At 35.9% G+C, this 14,907-nt stretch overlaps 1 protein-coding gene across 3 annotated transcripts in view; it reads left to right on the forward strand.

The window, feature by feature from the left end:
• TNFRSF19 (TNF receptor superfamily member 19) overlaps window positions 1-13,766 on the forward strand; it is a 57,428-nt gene extending 43,662 nt beyond the window's left edge. For all 3 annotated transcript variants that reach the window (XM_018908505.3, XM_030234770.2, XM_050980866.1), the window contains 5 exons: window positions 4,125-4,289; window positions 5,554-5,679; window positions 6,544-6,646; window positions 8,689-9,089; window positions 11,488-13,766. In XM_018908505.3, coding sequence (XP_018764050.1) covers window positions 4,125-4,289; window positions 5,554-5,679; window positions 6,544-6,646; window positions 8,689-9,082 — 788 coding nt within the window. In that variant the 3' untranslated portion in view covers window positions 9,083-9,089; window positions 11,488-13,766. The remainder of the gene's footprint in view (window positions 1-4,124; window positions 4,290-5,553; window positions 5,680-6,543; window positions 6,647-8,688; window positions 9,090-11,487) is intronic.
• Window positions 13,767-14,907: the final 1,141 nt, after the last annotated feature.

Here is a 14,907-nt window from a genome sequence, read left to right on the forward strand (position 1 = left end):
TGTTTTTATTTTTTTTCCAAAATGGAAGAATTTCAAAGTGAGCCACATTGCCTTACACTGGCTTGCCTTTTCTGTGGATCAAGGGCACACACACAGATAGCCACTGCAGTGCAGCTGACAGGCAGGAACTTGTTAAATTACATAACTTGAGGGTATGTCTGAGCCCTTAATTCTTGTCAAATTAAGGCTGATACCACTGAGTTGGGCCATTCAACATAAAGGTAATGGAAAAACAGTTTTTGTAATAGGCAAATATTCCTTTCCCCTGTCAATCAGGAATACCCATATTCAGGAATTAACAATATTTTAAGCTTTGCGTTTTACTTCCAATCCTGATAGTAACAGATGGCACTCTGTACAATGTTACCATTTTGCTGCTTTTAAGTGCAGTTTGGATTAACTGTGTTATTTTGAGTAAACTCTCTTTAGGTTAGCATTGACTGGACACATTAAGAAAGAAACCCAGAAATAATATTCCACATTTTATTCTCCTCAGCTTTACTAGTTAGTGTATGTTTCCTGTATCCATGGAAGACACATACAGCATTGCAAGTTATTTTTCACATGGTTGATCTAGCACAAAAAGCTTTCTTTTAGGTTTGCTGATTCTAGTAGCGACTGTAATTAATCATGGTTCTGAAAAAAAAAAAATAAAAATGGAGAAAACAAACATGAAATCAGTGACAAAGGAAGTCTTTTTATATTTTGCCCTGTCTCTTGTTGTTTGGTATAATAGGCCGAAAATTCAGCTATTCTGTTTATTGGCAGAGATTTTAGTGATACAGCTGGGGTTCATATGTTCCATATTAGCTGAGTTACTGCTGTTTAACTGCCTTGGATTAAAGTTTTCTTGCTTTCAAGGACCACACCTTTGCATATACTGCCATTATAATGTAATATTGATTAATTAAGGGAAGAATGTGTATTTGGGCTTACTGCTCAAAATTATGCAGGAGACAGTTTGATATTTTGGGTAATTCTCCTTCAACATTAGCCCATTTTCAGAATATGTTAGAACTAAGACTTAAAAAAGGAAATAGATTTCTTAAATAAAATACGGATAATATGCACATGCTTTCCACAATCGGAAAACAGTGTGCACCTCCTCCCTCCTTTCTCAATGTATCCCATGCAGTTCACAAAGGGTTTAATTGCATATTTAAATTTAATCACGTAATCATCTAATAGATGTAAGTACAAGTTTAAATTTAAAATGCAACTCCTTGCTTTACTGAAGCGGGACCATTAAGTCTGAAAAGAAAGAGTTTATGAAAATGCATACATGTCTGAGTAACACTGAAAGCAGAGTTCAGCAATGCCCAACGGGCCACTTCTACAATAGCAATCCACTTCTGAAATGTTGGTCTCTGCAGGGAAGATCACTATCATTATAATTAGAGCTAGACTACAATGGACTGCTCAGGGTAGCTATTCCAAAAAGTTCTTTGAAGGTGAAGATGAGTGGTAGACATTCTCAGGAATAGAAAATTGCTTTCTCAAGTGAAAAAAAAAAGTCAAGCAAATAAATCTTAAATAGCTAGATGGCTAAAAAAAATTTCAGTTTTGCTATCCCTATTCAACATGAAATCACTGCATTTCCAGTTTGAATATTGCTGGTGGACCTTAAAGAAATATATAATTTATATTTTCCTAGAATATGTAATATGCAACCATACTTGAAAATAGATGCATTTTGTAAGCAAATGAACAGAGACAAAAACATAGAAGCTTTGTCTCCTGTGCTCTTTTTCTTTTTTGCCCTTCAAAATTGATAATTCTTTTTTCTGCAAATTGTGAAGGCCTAATTGCTAAGAACTGTTTAGTGCTCTTATGTACATTAATACAAATAGGTGCATTGATATGAAAAATATTTTCAGATCACATTTATTGTCTGGTTTTTAAATACTTGTCCAGTCTGTCTTTAACCTTCTAAAGACTAGATCAGGCAGTTAACTAAAATTGAAAACCTGATACCAAAGCACAGTCTGATCTTCACACCAAAGCCAGCACACCTTGCTATAAAGACAGGATTTTATGTGTATTTACTGCTCCTCACAGATATCCTGGAACTTAATGCAGAAATTTTTTCAGTCTGCTTAAATATAAACTGTAAACTACAGCTGCAAGAATCCTAGAAACCGAGTGAGAAGTTTTTTCTGTGGAAGATTGAGGTGCTCCTGCCAAGAGCATTCGAGTTATGACAAATTATTATGACCCTTATTGCATTTTCTTTAAAAGTAATATTGGAGATTTGGAAAAGAGGCCACAGAACTTAGCTCTGACTGAGGAAGGAGCACGGCTCTGCCCTCTTTGCATGCTCCCTCCAAGGATTTATACAAACTGATGAGGTTCCCCTGAGCCTTCTTGAGCTTGAGCCATCCCAGATCTCTCAAACTTTGATCATAAGAGAGAGACTCTTCAGTTCCTCATTTTTGTGGCTCTCCGTTGCACTTTCTCCAGTTGCTCCCCTCTGCGCAATTTGGCAAGTTGAAAGCATGTACAAAAGATCTGCTATGAATTTGCTCTTCAGATTTTGATGTGACAGTGGAACATAATAGTGCAAATTGAAGGTAAATGGAAATATTTAAGCAGATGAAAATACAGTAATACTTGTTTCTCTTCATGCTGAAATCAGGAAATGAGCAACTAAACTAACTTTGTTCTGTAAAATGGCCATGGTCTGATCTCTCCACTTTTTTATATTACCCTATTTACTAGCAACTACATGATACTGTAAGCTGCAGAAACTGTTTTCATTTAATTCATTTAGTGGGTTATTTCTTTAATTTTCTGGATTCTTTATTTCATAGAATGGTGTTTTTTCTTTGGCATTAAGTGGTCACAAGTCTTAGAATTAAGTCAATTTTTCAAAATGCCTAGGTTTTGTCAATCCCTATAGGTATTATAACAAAGCAATACAGTATCACAAACATTTTGGTGCCCATGTTTGATGTGTGTAGAGGAAATACCATAACTGTTGCAGAAAATTATTCCTCAGTAATACAATTCCACTGGTTGCACTGGCTAAGCTAGGAAGTTCTTTCCTGCCATCACGAAATTGCAGTAATGATATTGAACTATTGTATTTACGTACAATTTGATTAGAGGTTTTAATATACTTTGGCAGACATTTATCTCACAATTTAAACTTATGACTGCATGGACCATTTCTTAGGATATTATAGTCTTTAGGTTTTAACCAAATATCTTCTGGGGTAAATAGGCACAATAATTTATTTTTGAAAGTTAGTAAAATATGGTTTGTGGTTTCTTAAATTTTGCTGTCATAGAAATATTCTATGTTTTATTCCTTTTTTCCTATTGAATTTAGGAAGACTTCAAAATAGATTGAAATAGGTGGGCTGTCAAAATTCATAAATTGTTTAAAAACTAATTTAATTTTAAAATAGTATTTTAAGACAGTTTCAACAGGTGTAGTTAAAGTTTTGATTATTTAAAAATATTTCTCACTTTCCACCTAAAGGTGAAAACATTTGTAGCTGGAAACATTGCTTAAGTCTTCACGAATAAGGGTATAAAGTTAATCTGTTGAATGTTGACTAGAGGTATTACATAGTATTAAAAAAAAATCACTGAAGAAAAAGATTTTGCAGAGTTGAAATCTTGGGTTTGATCCTGGAAGTGACCATGGTGTCATGCAAAGCAGGATGATGATTTTGATGGCATTTGAACTTCTGTGGGTGTCTCAGTGCCCAGAAAGTTTCCTTATTAAGGGATGTTCATGTATTTGTGCCTCCCTCTAGTGGATCACTCTCTCAACTCTGCCCTAGGAAATGCTCTCCATATTAAATTCATGTGGCATTAAACCTTCAAATGTCTTTGTTTTCATGGTGAGGATCTGAGTCCATTCTCATGGACAGTCTGAATGTGTTGGTGTGCATCCCCAGTCATTATGGCACATTTTGCAATATATCTTTTCCAAGACTCCTTTTCATACTGAAGGTGCTGATGATCATATCTACATTATGAATACTTTTTTTTTTTAAAAGCATTCACTTTTTTTCTGTGCCCCAAACCTCTTCTGTTTCCCAGACTTTCATTTACATGACTATATTCTGGAAATGTCTGCAGTTTGCCTTAATTATTATTTAATTGTCTTTCAGGTACTACCAAAGTAAATCTTGTGAAGATCCCTTCAACTGCTTCCAGCCCTCGAGACACTGCTCTGGCAGCTGTTATCTGTAGTGCACTTGCAACAGTGCTCTTGGCTCTTCTCATCCTTTGTGTCATCTATTGCAAAAGGCAGTTCATGGAGAAGAAACCAAGCTGTGAGTTTCCAGTTTTTACTGTTTCTTGGTAATATTTATAGAGGGGTATCAGTTTGGCAGATCCCTCTGTAGGTAAAGAAATGAAATGTCTACATCATTTAAGCAAGTTTAGATTGAGATGGTCAATACAGCAGAGCCCAGGACTCCATCCAAGTTTGCCAACTTGTGAAAGTTCCAGCTGCTACTGAGAAAATGCTGTGTAAATGCTCAGAAATACTCCAATTACATCACCCCATGCCATACTCTGCTAGAGGCTGCACAGATACATTTGGACTATTCATGATCCAAGATGGGACATACCAGAGTTGCAATGTCAATGTGGAAATACCAGTTTTGGAAGATCTGTGCATCAAATGCTATTGTGAAACACAGGTTAAGTCATCAAGATAATGAATGTGGCCAGTGTAGATGAGAGATTTGTCCTTTACAGTTTTGGTTTTATGGGCACATTCAAGATTAATTAAATGCCTGAGACAGATCTGTAAATTTCATTTAAATCATTAACAGCTCATCAGTGTAATTTGTTTATAATAAACATTTTTTCTGTCTCTTAATTTAAATTAAGAAAGAAAAAAGTGAAAAGCACTCTAGTTCCCATTTGTAGTTTTATAAAACTTATATTAAAATGTGTTTATAGCATCTAAAGAACCCTGGATGCCAAACAAGGATACTATCTAGGATGAATTGGTATTGTTATTGCTGCTTGCAGTGCAAGCAGAAATTAAAAGGTTTACAGAGGCATTGTAAGAATTGTTCTTCACCTAGAATTTGCCTTACACATGAATTTTAAGAAATTCTGACACAGTGAATTCAGACTTCATTTAGTGAAGTGCAGTGACTTGTTTGCCTTGGCCTACAATTATAGAGATTAAAGGTAGTCTGCAGTTAATATAAAGCTCTTGAAGATAATCTAAACAAAATCCCAGTGGCTGAAAGCTGACTCTGGAAAATTTCAGATGGGAATCACTGAGAATCATTAAACACTGCAAAAATGTAGCAGTGAATAAGATATACTCTCAAATCATCAAAATGAGAGCAGATGTCTTCCTAGAAGAGGCTGTAGTTGAACCAGCTGTTCTAGGCTTTGTTACAAAATCTGTGGTTCACATTATTGGAAGGCACACGGTCACTGTGGGTCCTTCAACTGGAAAATGTATGGACGTACTTTATAGCATGGCATTACACTGTCTGTGCAGATAGAGGGCTCTGAGCAGGAGAAAGGGTAACACTTACTGACATGGATTTTCATTCCCTTTGTTCAAAGGGTCTCTGAGATCCCAAGACATTCACTACAATGGCTCTGAATTATCATGTTTTGATAGACCAAGGCTAAGTGAATATGACCACAGAACATGCTGCCAGTGCCAAAGAAGTGCATCACAGACATGTGGTATGTTATGTCTACTGAAAGGTGACTTCATTTTATCTAACACTTGAGTTGTGGCAATTCAACTGCAGAGCTAACACTGTCAAACTAACCTGTGTCCTAGGCTAATTTCTTAATAAGCAGAAAGGATTTTTAAGTAGGTATTTGGGGTTTGGTTGTTTTTTTTTTTTTTTTTTTTTTTTTTTTTTTTTTTTGTTTCTTCCTCTATTCATTTCAGTGACTTCACCTGAAAAAAAAATTTAAATATCTATCTCATTTATTTCTGAAAAAAATAGCACTGCATATGGCTTTGAGACTTAAATTACTGTGAAGGATTTACCAGAGAGTATCTAAGAATGTGGTATTAATGCTAAAGGACATTAACAACCTGGACAATTCAAATCATTGCCATTTTGTGAAGCCATATCAGAACAGATGCAGTTATTACATTTAGAAATAATAATAATAAGAAATAATAAAACAATAAGAAATAATAAAAATTATTAAGAAATACATAATTTAACACAAAAGCACAGGATTAAATATCATCCTGATAGCTTTACTCAGAATGCTTCCACTTATGTGTATTCAACTGAGAAGAAAATGAATTTAAAAAATAGGTACTCATGACTGGCTTCTATGTTACTACTAGAGGAAGGGCTTGGCTTTTATAAATATTTCAATTTTAAAGGAATAAAGATGTTTTCAAAAATGTTTTACAGCAAGAGATCTCTTGCTGTAAAAACTTAGTCTTAGTCTTAAACTTAGTCTCTGATCTTTTTCAAACTATCTGACAAATTAGTCAGATAGTTTGAAAAAGATCAGAGACTAAGTTTATGCAGAGCTTTGATAGTTTTAACACTATTAAAATTAATTTTCATTCCTCAGGACCGGTTCACTTGATTCCCTCACTGTGCTGTGATGAAACCTGTAGCATGGAGCACAGCAGCCACAGCTGTGCTTTCCACTCTCAGACCACTCTCAATGAAAGGTAACTTAGTTTTACAAGTGTGTATTAAACATGAAGTATTTTTTATGCAGTCAAATTAATATTTATACAGAAACAACAGCTGCTTGAAGTGGAATGAGGGATTTTGATGAGCTGTACCCATAGCATCCCGTGTTGTGCAAGAATAGGTTTATGGTGAAAAAATTAAGTATTACGTAGTAAATGCTGACTTGATCCATGGGTTTCTCTGAAGAAGTGGCTTCTCTCACAAGCAGATAATGTCCCTTCTACTCTGTGGCACCCTATAGGCTTTGACCACCTCCTCTTCTGCTAATGGTTAGCAAGTTGCTGCATAAACCCAGGAATCTGGGGGGATTGAGGTACAGTTCACAAGTGGAATGAAGATTTTTTTTTTAAGGACTGCAAGATTTGAAATATCTATTATTTCTGAATTTCTAGCAGGTTTTAGCTTTTATTTTCTCTCAATCAGCTGAGTATAAGTATAGTAGTAGTTATTTTTACAGAAGGACCACGAGCTAAATATATAAAATTTATGGTGTCCTTCAGAGTTTCCTGGTTACAGATTTTAATACAGGATGTATTTATTTCTTTTAGCTAGAATAATTTTCCATAAAAGGTTTAAATTGGTCTTCAGCTGTTTTGTTCTTATGGCCACATGTTACTAAAAATGTAGAGGCGGCTTCTCCATAAGTATTGTTTGTGCAAGGTGACTTAGCGACCTAAGCACAAATATCTAAGTTTTCTATAACAACTTGTTTAAATACCAACAAGCTTGAGTCATCCTTGTATACCACCGAGGCTGACAAATTGAGAGTTGTGTACTTTTTGAGGAATCTTTTGGTTAAGGCTTTAAAAATAACTGTAATATCCATGCTATGTGGACATCAAAGATCCTGTGGTTCCTTCCAGTAGAAATGGAGCTTGTGCCAATTTCCTTTGCCAGAATAATGCATTTCCTTCAATTGTGGTGCAATGTCCTGACTTTTGGCCTCATCTCTGAAAATGCTTTGTGTGTATATCAGAGCTATTAAAGTGTTATGTTTTGGAAATGAGTAAGGCTACTTAAAAACTGTTCTAGGCGTGTTAATATGGGACCAGTTTTGTCACACTGCATATCAGACTTAAATAGCCCTTGCATTTTTAAAAATCTGCAGACTGTTTTTGGTAATAAAACGTTGGTGTAACTTCCTGGCTTTGTTAATACTTATTTTGGTGTGTATAAATAGTGAAAAACATTAGTGGACTTTCAGCAGTGTTTGGCACATGTCACTATTATCATGCACTTTAAATACACTCAAGGTAGATAATACTTAGTTTCCACTTATACTTTCTTCCATTTTCCATTAAAAAAAAAAAAAAGTTTGCTCTTTTTTAATATTATGTCCTTTACATGTAAAAGAGAATAGAGGAAAAACTTTTCACATTTTAGACAGAACAAACTGAAAAATCCAAAGTGAATACGTTTTCAGGTTTAAAGCAAACACAGTTTCAAGATGCCTCATTGCCTACTCCATTCTCCCAGTCTGAAGCCACTTTACTTCTTTTACTTCCATTAGATATTCATCTTTCTACAGACAGAAAAAAATTTAATTTGGGGAATTAAAAAACAAAACCAACCAACCCCCCCCCAGTGTTGGAGATTCTAGACTCTGCCCAACCATCTTTGTTGCTGCATTTTAAGCCTGCTACATCTTGTCTAAATACACCCCTATCCATGCACTGAGAAAAAAAAATCCTTCTTTGTGACAGTGCTTATACCTGAACACTACTATAGTATTTTTTGTCATATTTCTGACCCTAAACAACTCCAACTGTAGTTCATGTTTTGTGGAATCCTGGATTCACTGTCCGAAGAATTGGTCACCAGAGCTTTTGGCATTTCCAGCCAAGGAACAGACTGTATTCCTTCTCAGCAGAATTAGTTTGTACAGCATGTCTCTAGAGTATTAATATAACCCTGTTAAACCTTCTTGAAATACCTATTACAAATGATCAGTAATTAAAATACTGATAATATTTTCTGGAATGCTTTTTAAAACCATGCGCCTTTTATCTTTCTGCAGAGCTTCTGATTCTGTAGGAGAAATGATTCCTGCTTTCCTTGGTTCTCTTTCACACTCTGCCTGTGGAGACATTCCAGATGCTTGGCCTCTTATGCAAAACTCAGCTTGTTGTGACAGCATTTCTATCTGTGAATCATATTCAGAACTGGCTGGAGGATCTGCAAAATCCTGCAGCCCTGAGACTGAAAATGCAGCCGCTGTTGAATTGGATAATAACCAGGAACCAAGTGAAGTACTTCTTTCAGCTAAGGCTCTTGATGGAAATGTTGCAAAGTCCTTTGAAATCTCTGAACATAGAACATGCACAGAAGTTTCGTCACTTCAGAACTCGGTGACTGCTGAAGGCCAGCCAAAGACAAAGTGTAATGGAACAACAAATGACTCTACGGACTGATAAAGAGGTAAAAAACATAACTACAAAGGAATGAGAATAAGTGCTCCAGGCATGTAGAGCTAGATAAATATAGAAATGTAAGAAGTTCTAGGGTTATATTTCTCCATAGGTTACACCTAGCTATTGCTGAAATAAATTAAACCTCTACAAGAGACCCAGCAGTTTCACATTTTTAAATCATTAACTAAATTTGAAAGGTGTAATTACACAAACTGTGGTGTTGAAATATTATTCAGAATACAGGGGTAAGTCTGTACATCAGTCAGCTTTTATCAAGGATTTTTTTCATTAAATTTCAAGAGAAAAAATCAGTTTAATAGCCTTTTGAGGCTAGCCTTTGTTTATGAGTGAGACCTGAGGAATTGGCTTTGCTTTTTGCAAACAAAGCATAAAAGACATACAAGTGTTCATTTAAAAATATTTACAAAGCCTTTCTGTGGAGTTACTGCAGGAGTACTAGAAACACAAGAGAATCTCAAATGCCTTATAATGCCATGTATATTCCCATGTCATCAGATAAAATGTAAGTTAGTCCATAAAATGCAACTTTATGTATAAAAGCTCAGAGAAAATGCAGGTCTGAGGTCAAAATGCAAAGAGGTGATAAACAATTGTCTTAACTATGTAACAATGGAACTGTTGCAAAAAGTCACATTGCTGCTGCTTCATCATGTATCTTTTTTAATATTAGCTGCACTCCTTACTTTTAAAGTGGAATTCTCTACTTTTGGAAGTAATCTGGGGCCTCAAGTAACGAATCTGTGAAAGGATCCCAAATGATTGCCTGTGTTCTGATGGCAAGTGGGGCTGTTGCTCCAGGCCTATGCAGGCTGTGGCTGGAAAGGAGAAACAGTCTCCTGTGCATAAACTCAGAGGCAGGAACATAAGAAGTTGCCACTAATATTAATAATGCACCAAATTTAATTAAGAAAATTATGCTATCTGTAATTACGAACATTTTGGGCCCTCTGCAGAAGTAAAACTGCATTCCTTTGATCCTCTTCCATTTGGTCTGCATCAACACTTTTGTGTTATTCCTAAATATGAAGTAAAAAGTAATTAGTATTTAGCAAAACCCACACATATTCTGAAAGCATGTAAGTGCAGTAGTTTCTTTGTAAATCTGGCCTTCATTGTTTAGGTGACATTGTCCAGAGGAGGAGAGGGAAGGGAGCTGCCTGTTAAATCAAGAATGGCTTTGCCATTGACTTCAAGGGAACTTACCCTGAAAATCTGCTGTGCCACTGACAACATCAGCCTTGCCCAGGTGGCACATCCTTCTCTCAGTGTATTGTTTAGTGCAAAGTTTTGTCTGTAACAGTGCTGGGCACTACCTGCCCATGTGTCAGACAGCAGCATTGGCAGTTTAATTTTTGTGTGTGCCCAATACCATTTGGTGACATTTGCATTGTGTGGCTGTGTGTAGGAGGGGAAGTGACATGGATACAACTTCAGATCTCAGCACTGCTAGTTCCCAGCAGTTCTTGATGTTTTAAGGGAATGCATTTCTGTATTAACAAGATTTTAAAAATCAGAAATTTGTGGGTGTTTTCCCACCAAACCATGCATCAACTTCAGAGGTATGCAATTCATATTACTTAAGAATTTTCTTAGATCAAAAGAACCACAAGATTTCAAAATATGACTACAAAAATAAGCTTTTATTTCACTGTACTTGTTACAGTATATGAACTGTAAATTTTCTTATTGATTTCTGTGTGTATGGAGACAGCTTTTCTAGCATCTCAAAATACTGTATGCTTTTATAGTTTTCTGCTGTCCTCTATTACTACTGAGATTTGTGTATAATTTTGAATAATCAAGGTCTTCAGGAGGGTTGCTTTTTTCCTTCATTTTTTTTCTTGTAATAGACCCTACTGATTCATTTTGTACAATTTCTCCCCATCCAGACTCTACAGTGCATCATTATATGTGCATTTTTGGCAGAGAAATTTCAGTAGTGTTCAGGGGACAGGACCAGGCTTACTTGAGATGTATTTTCAGGATGAACACTGGCCCGCTCTACAACTCCAAGACAGTTAGTTCATCTCAGTCTATAGCATTTTTTCTCATCTGCTCTTCATCTTTCATGTCTTTTTGAAATATTTTGAGGCAAGGATGGTCTTTGTACTGCCTGAGGATGTATTACAGTCTTTCACAGGTCAATGTTTTATTATTATTTTTCAAAAGAATTACCCAAAATCAGAATATACCATATTTTATATATGTACACACAGGTCTAAGCTTTTTTATGTGGGTTTTACTACAGGTTTACTCTTCAGGTTTAGGTGAATTTTACAGCAAGCAGTAAGTATACCTCTACTCTTTTAGTGTTTAGTCAAATACAGAAGTGCATACATTTTTCTTACAAACTTATGTAACCACTCTTCTTTCACTTTTTTTAGGGACTGGAGCTGTATCTCCCATCACTAAAGCTGAATGCTTCCCTTACACTCCCCTGCTGATTCTCATCAAAAATAGTCTGGTCTTCAGTGTTGCATGGTATCCAATCCAGCTGGAAAAAAATGGCATCATTTCACACTTTCTGAGCAGTTGTGTCTGAGCTGGAACAGCTGTGAAGTTGAACTTCAAGGAGCATCCTATGAGGACCCTGAAAGTGGATTTATGACCTTTCCAGTCTCTATTTCTATTTCCTCAGAGTCTCAAAAGGTCTAGTGGAGTGAGCTTAATAGTATATGTAAATACAGCAAGAAATAGAAATACTTCGGAGTGTTTAGGGGAGGGTCTCAAATATGGCTACAGGTGTCAGAAGATGTGGGACAACGTGGTGCCAGTTACTCCTCCTGCAGATTTGTGCATGCATTAGGATTTTTTTTTTTTTTTGCTGGTTCTAATTTTAAATAGTATTCCTGCTATTGAAGGATGTAAAATTTATAAAAAAAATCGATTTCTGTTTATAAAAGGATCACCTATCAATAAACTGAAGCTTTTATTATGTATTACATTATAGTCAATAACCTAGTTTGGGGAGTTAGAGAATTAGCACGTTACAGCATGTGTGGTTGAAGTCCCCTCCATCCAATTATCACATTTTTGGGAGGTGGCATTGCTCTGTTAAGTGTAGCAGGAGATTAGCTTTAAATTAGATTTAGTTTAATGAAGGTCAGACATATAGATAAGGACATTGTGTTTAATTAGTAGTCTCAGTATTGGAATACAGCACTTCTTGTTATAGTGTATAATTTTGAATGTTGAAATAATTGGAATCAGCTGTCAAATCAGAATGTCAGACTATAGCAGGTGTGCCATGAAAGTGTTTATACAGTGAGACTGTTACCAAGATTTTTTTATTAGTGCATTATTTTTAAGGGTCAAGCTCTGTGGTGAACTGATTCATTCATTTAGGAGTCCCTTTCATTCAAGACCCTCTGTCCTTCTCACTGCAGTACTGCATCAAGTCAAATTTTGCACACAAAAGAGAAGAAGTGGTTTGCTTTATCACATCCCTTAATATCACTTTTTTCTCAGCCATTTTCATCCCTAAAATTGTTTTTGCTTCTGTGGATAATGCCAGTAACCTTCACTGATTCATGACACTCAGCAGGCTCACACTTGTCCGTAATGAACTGCAGCAATTATTCCTTAAAGTACCCAATGTGCCTTCACTAAAGCAAAGCAATCAGCAAAACACATGCCAACAAATTGGCAATAAATATTACTCATCTTTGTAATGAGTGTGTGTGGCAATGGAAATGTTGAGACAGTATTCAGAATCCATTATGGAAAAAGACTTTTGCTTTGAAGCACACAGAAGAAGGTTGGACCTGCACAAAAATAGCTAAAAACAGTACAGGCAGCCATGGCAGGGAGGTGCTCCAGCTCTTCCCCAGTGAGACTATTCCTTTGTGCAAAAGCCATGAATAACACTTCCCAAATTCAAACCAATGTGAACAAGTTATCCAAGAGATTTTCTGGCTGTTGGGTTTGGTGTTTTAAGTAGTAGATACCACCTTTTGTTCACTGCTGGAATAATGAGCAGTTATACAGTACAATTACTCAGAAAATACTTTCACATATATATTTAAATATGAGTAGTTTTGAATAATTTCTTTGTATACTTTCATACATTTAAGAAGTTACAAAACATTATTTTTCACTACATGTGCATGAAGAGATGTGTACTTCTTTGTATATACTTTGTAAATAGAAAAAAAATCCAATGTGCATTTCAGTATATGGCAAAATATTTCCAGAACATACAGAGATTTAACTTTTCACTAATAACAGTTCTTGAAAAAGCAATGTTCAAAAATTTTGCCAGCATCTGCCACAGTGTGTTTTCCCATTGGAATTTAAACTTTGTATAATTGTTTTTATCCAGCAACCCTAGAAAAAGATACTATTTTTTTTATGAGTGAAAGCTTGAGAGCAAATTGGGAGGAAAAAATTAAGAGAGTGTTTTTTAGCTGTATGTGTATATTTTGTATATACTTTTTTCCTTAATTTAACCAAATTGGTCTTTTGTATATTGCCTGTGGCAAGCAATGTTGTACATGCCAATAGAAAACATTCACTATCACTGCATTTAGACTGCCCACATGTCATGTCTAGGGACTTACAGTGCTGTTTTAAATACTCCTTTAACAAATGTAAATTAAAACCTTGTATAAATTGTTTTGTAATACTTTTTCTACTTGTGAATAAAATGTTATGTGAACCAGTCTTGGTTTGTTGACCTCAAATTTAATAATACCTTTCTGTACAAATTTAGTGGTGAATTCTTCTAATTCTTTTAGAATTCCACAGTGGGGTAATTACATTAAGGTTATGGTAGAATTTGGTGCATCTTTGTCTTGAGATGTTTGCAGTTTAGCAATAACAGCATTCTTCAAGCAGGAGGACCCTGAAGAAGCAGTAAATTAACATCGATGCTTAAAATCATAGTGCTTCAAAGATGTCTAAAAATGCTGCTTCTCAAGAAAGGGGGAGGAAAAAGAGGTAGGGGGAAAAAGTCAAGTTGCTGCCTTTACAATGTCTTAGAAAATAGAACCTGGTGCTCCACACCACTAGGTTGTTGCAGACAAGAGAGATAAGCAAATAATGAGAGGAGCTGTATATTTGAAGGAAGATTGGAGTCATGGCCCCTAAATGAATAAGAAAGGAATAGCACAGTCTGACTGACAAGAGTAGAAGACTGAGACGAAGGAGTAATTTGAAAATTGCATAAAATTGGTCCTTATGATAAAGCCATAAGCAGTGACTGGAAACTGAATCCAGATAGGGATTGCAGATAACATAAAGCCAGGGTGCTTGTGCTGGAGTGTGTGATTCTGGGGGGAAAGTTTGGGGGAGACTCAAAAGCTGCTCTGTCTCTGGTTTAGCAGAGCAAATTTCACATTGGTTCTTCTCAGGGTAATGCTGTTATTTCTACATTCTTTGAAGCACATAATTCAGAGTTTAACTGGGGATCTCCTGCCCAGAATAGCAAGGACTCCTTATACCCCTGTGTCCATGTGCTGCACTCCTGAGCAGTCTTGTAATTGTTTTCTGCTCTGACTGCCACACGCCCAGCCCACGTGAGTGTCCTTGGAGTTCACCTGGAGATCTGCAGGTAGCATCTTTGGGAGGTCACCTTGTGCTAGGACAGGGATCTTCATGACTCTCAGCGCTGCCAGGGTTGCAATGGAGTGCCCCTGACAAAAATTTATAAAAATATTATCAATAAACAGGAATTGAAAAACAGATATTTACTCTATGTGGAAACAAAGCACAACTCAGAACACATGACATACATGACCACAAAATTTGCACAGACATTTGCTCACATCAGTTACTATATAAATGTCATTATCCAGGCTGCAATT

The sequence above is a fragment of the Serinus canaria genome, chromosome 1, assembly GCF_022539315.1.
Source record: "Serinus canaria isolate serCan28SL12 chromosome 1, serCan2020, whole genome shotgun sequence".
Taxonomy (NCBI): Eukaryota; Metazoa; Chordata; class Aves; order Passeriformes; family Fringillidae; genus Serinus; species Serinus canaria.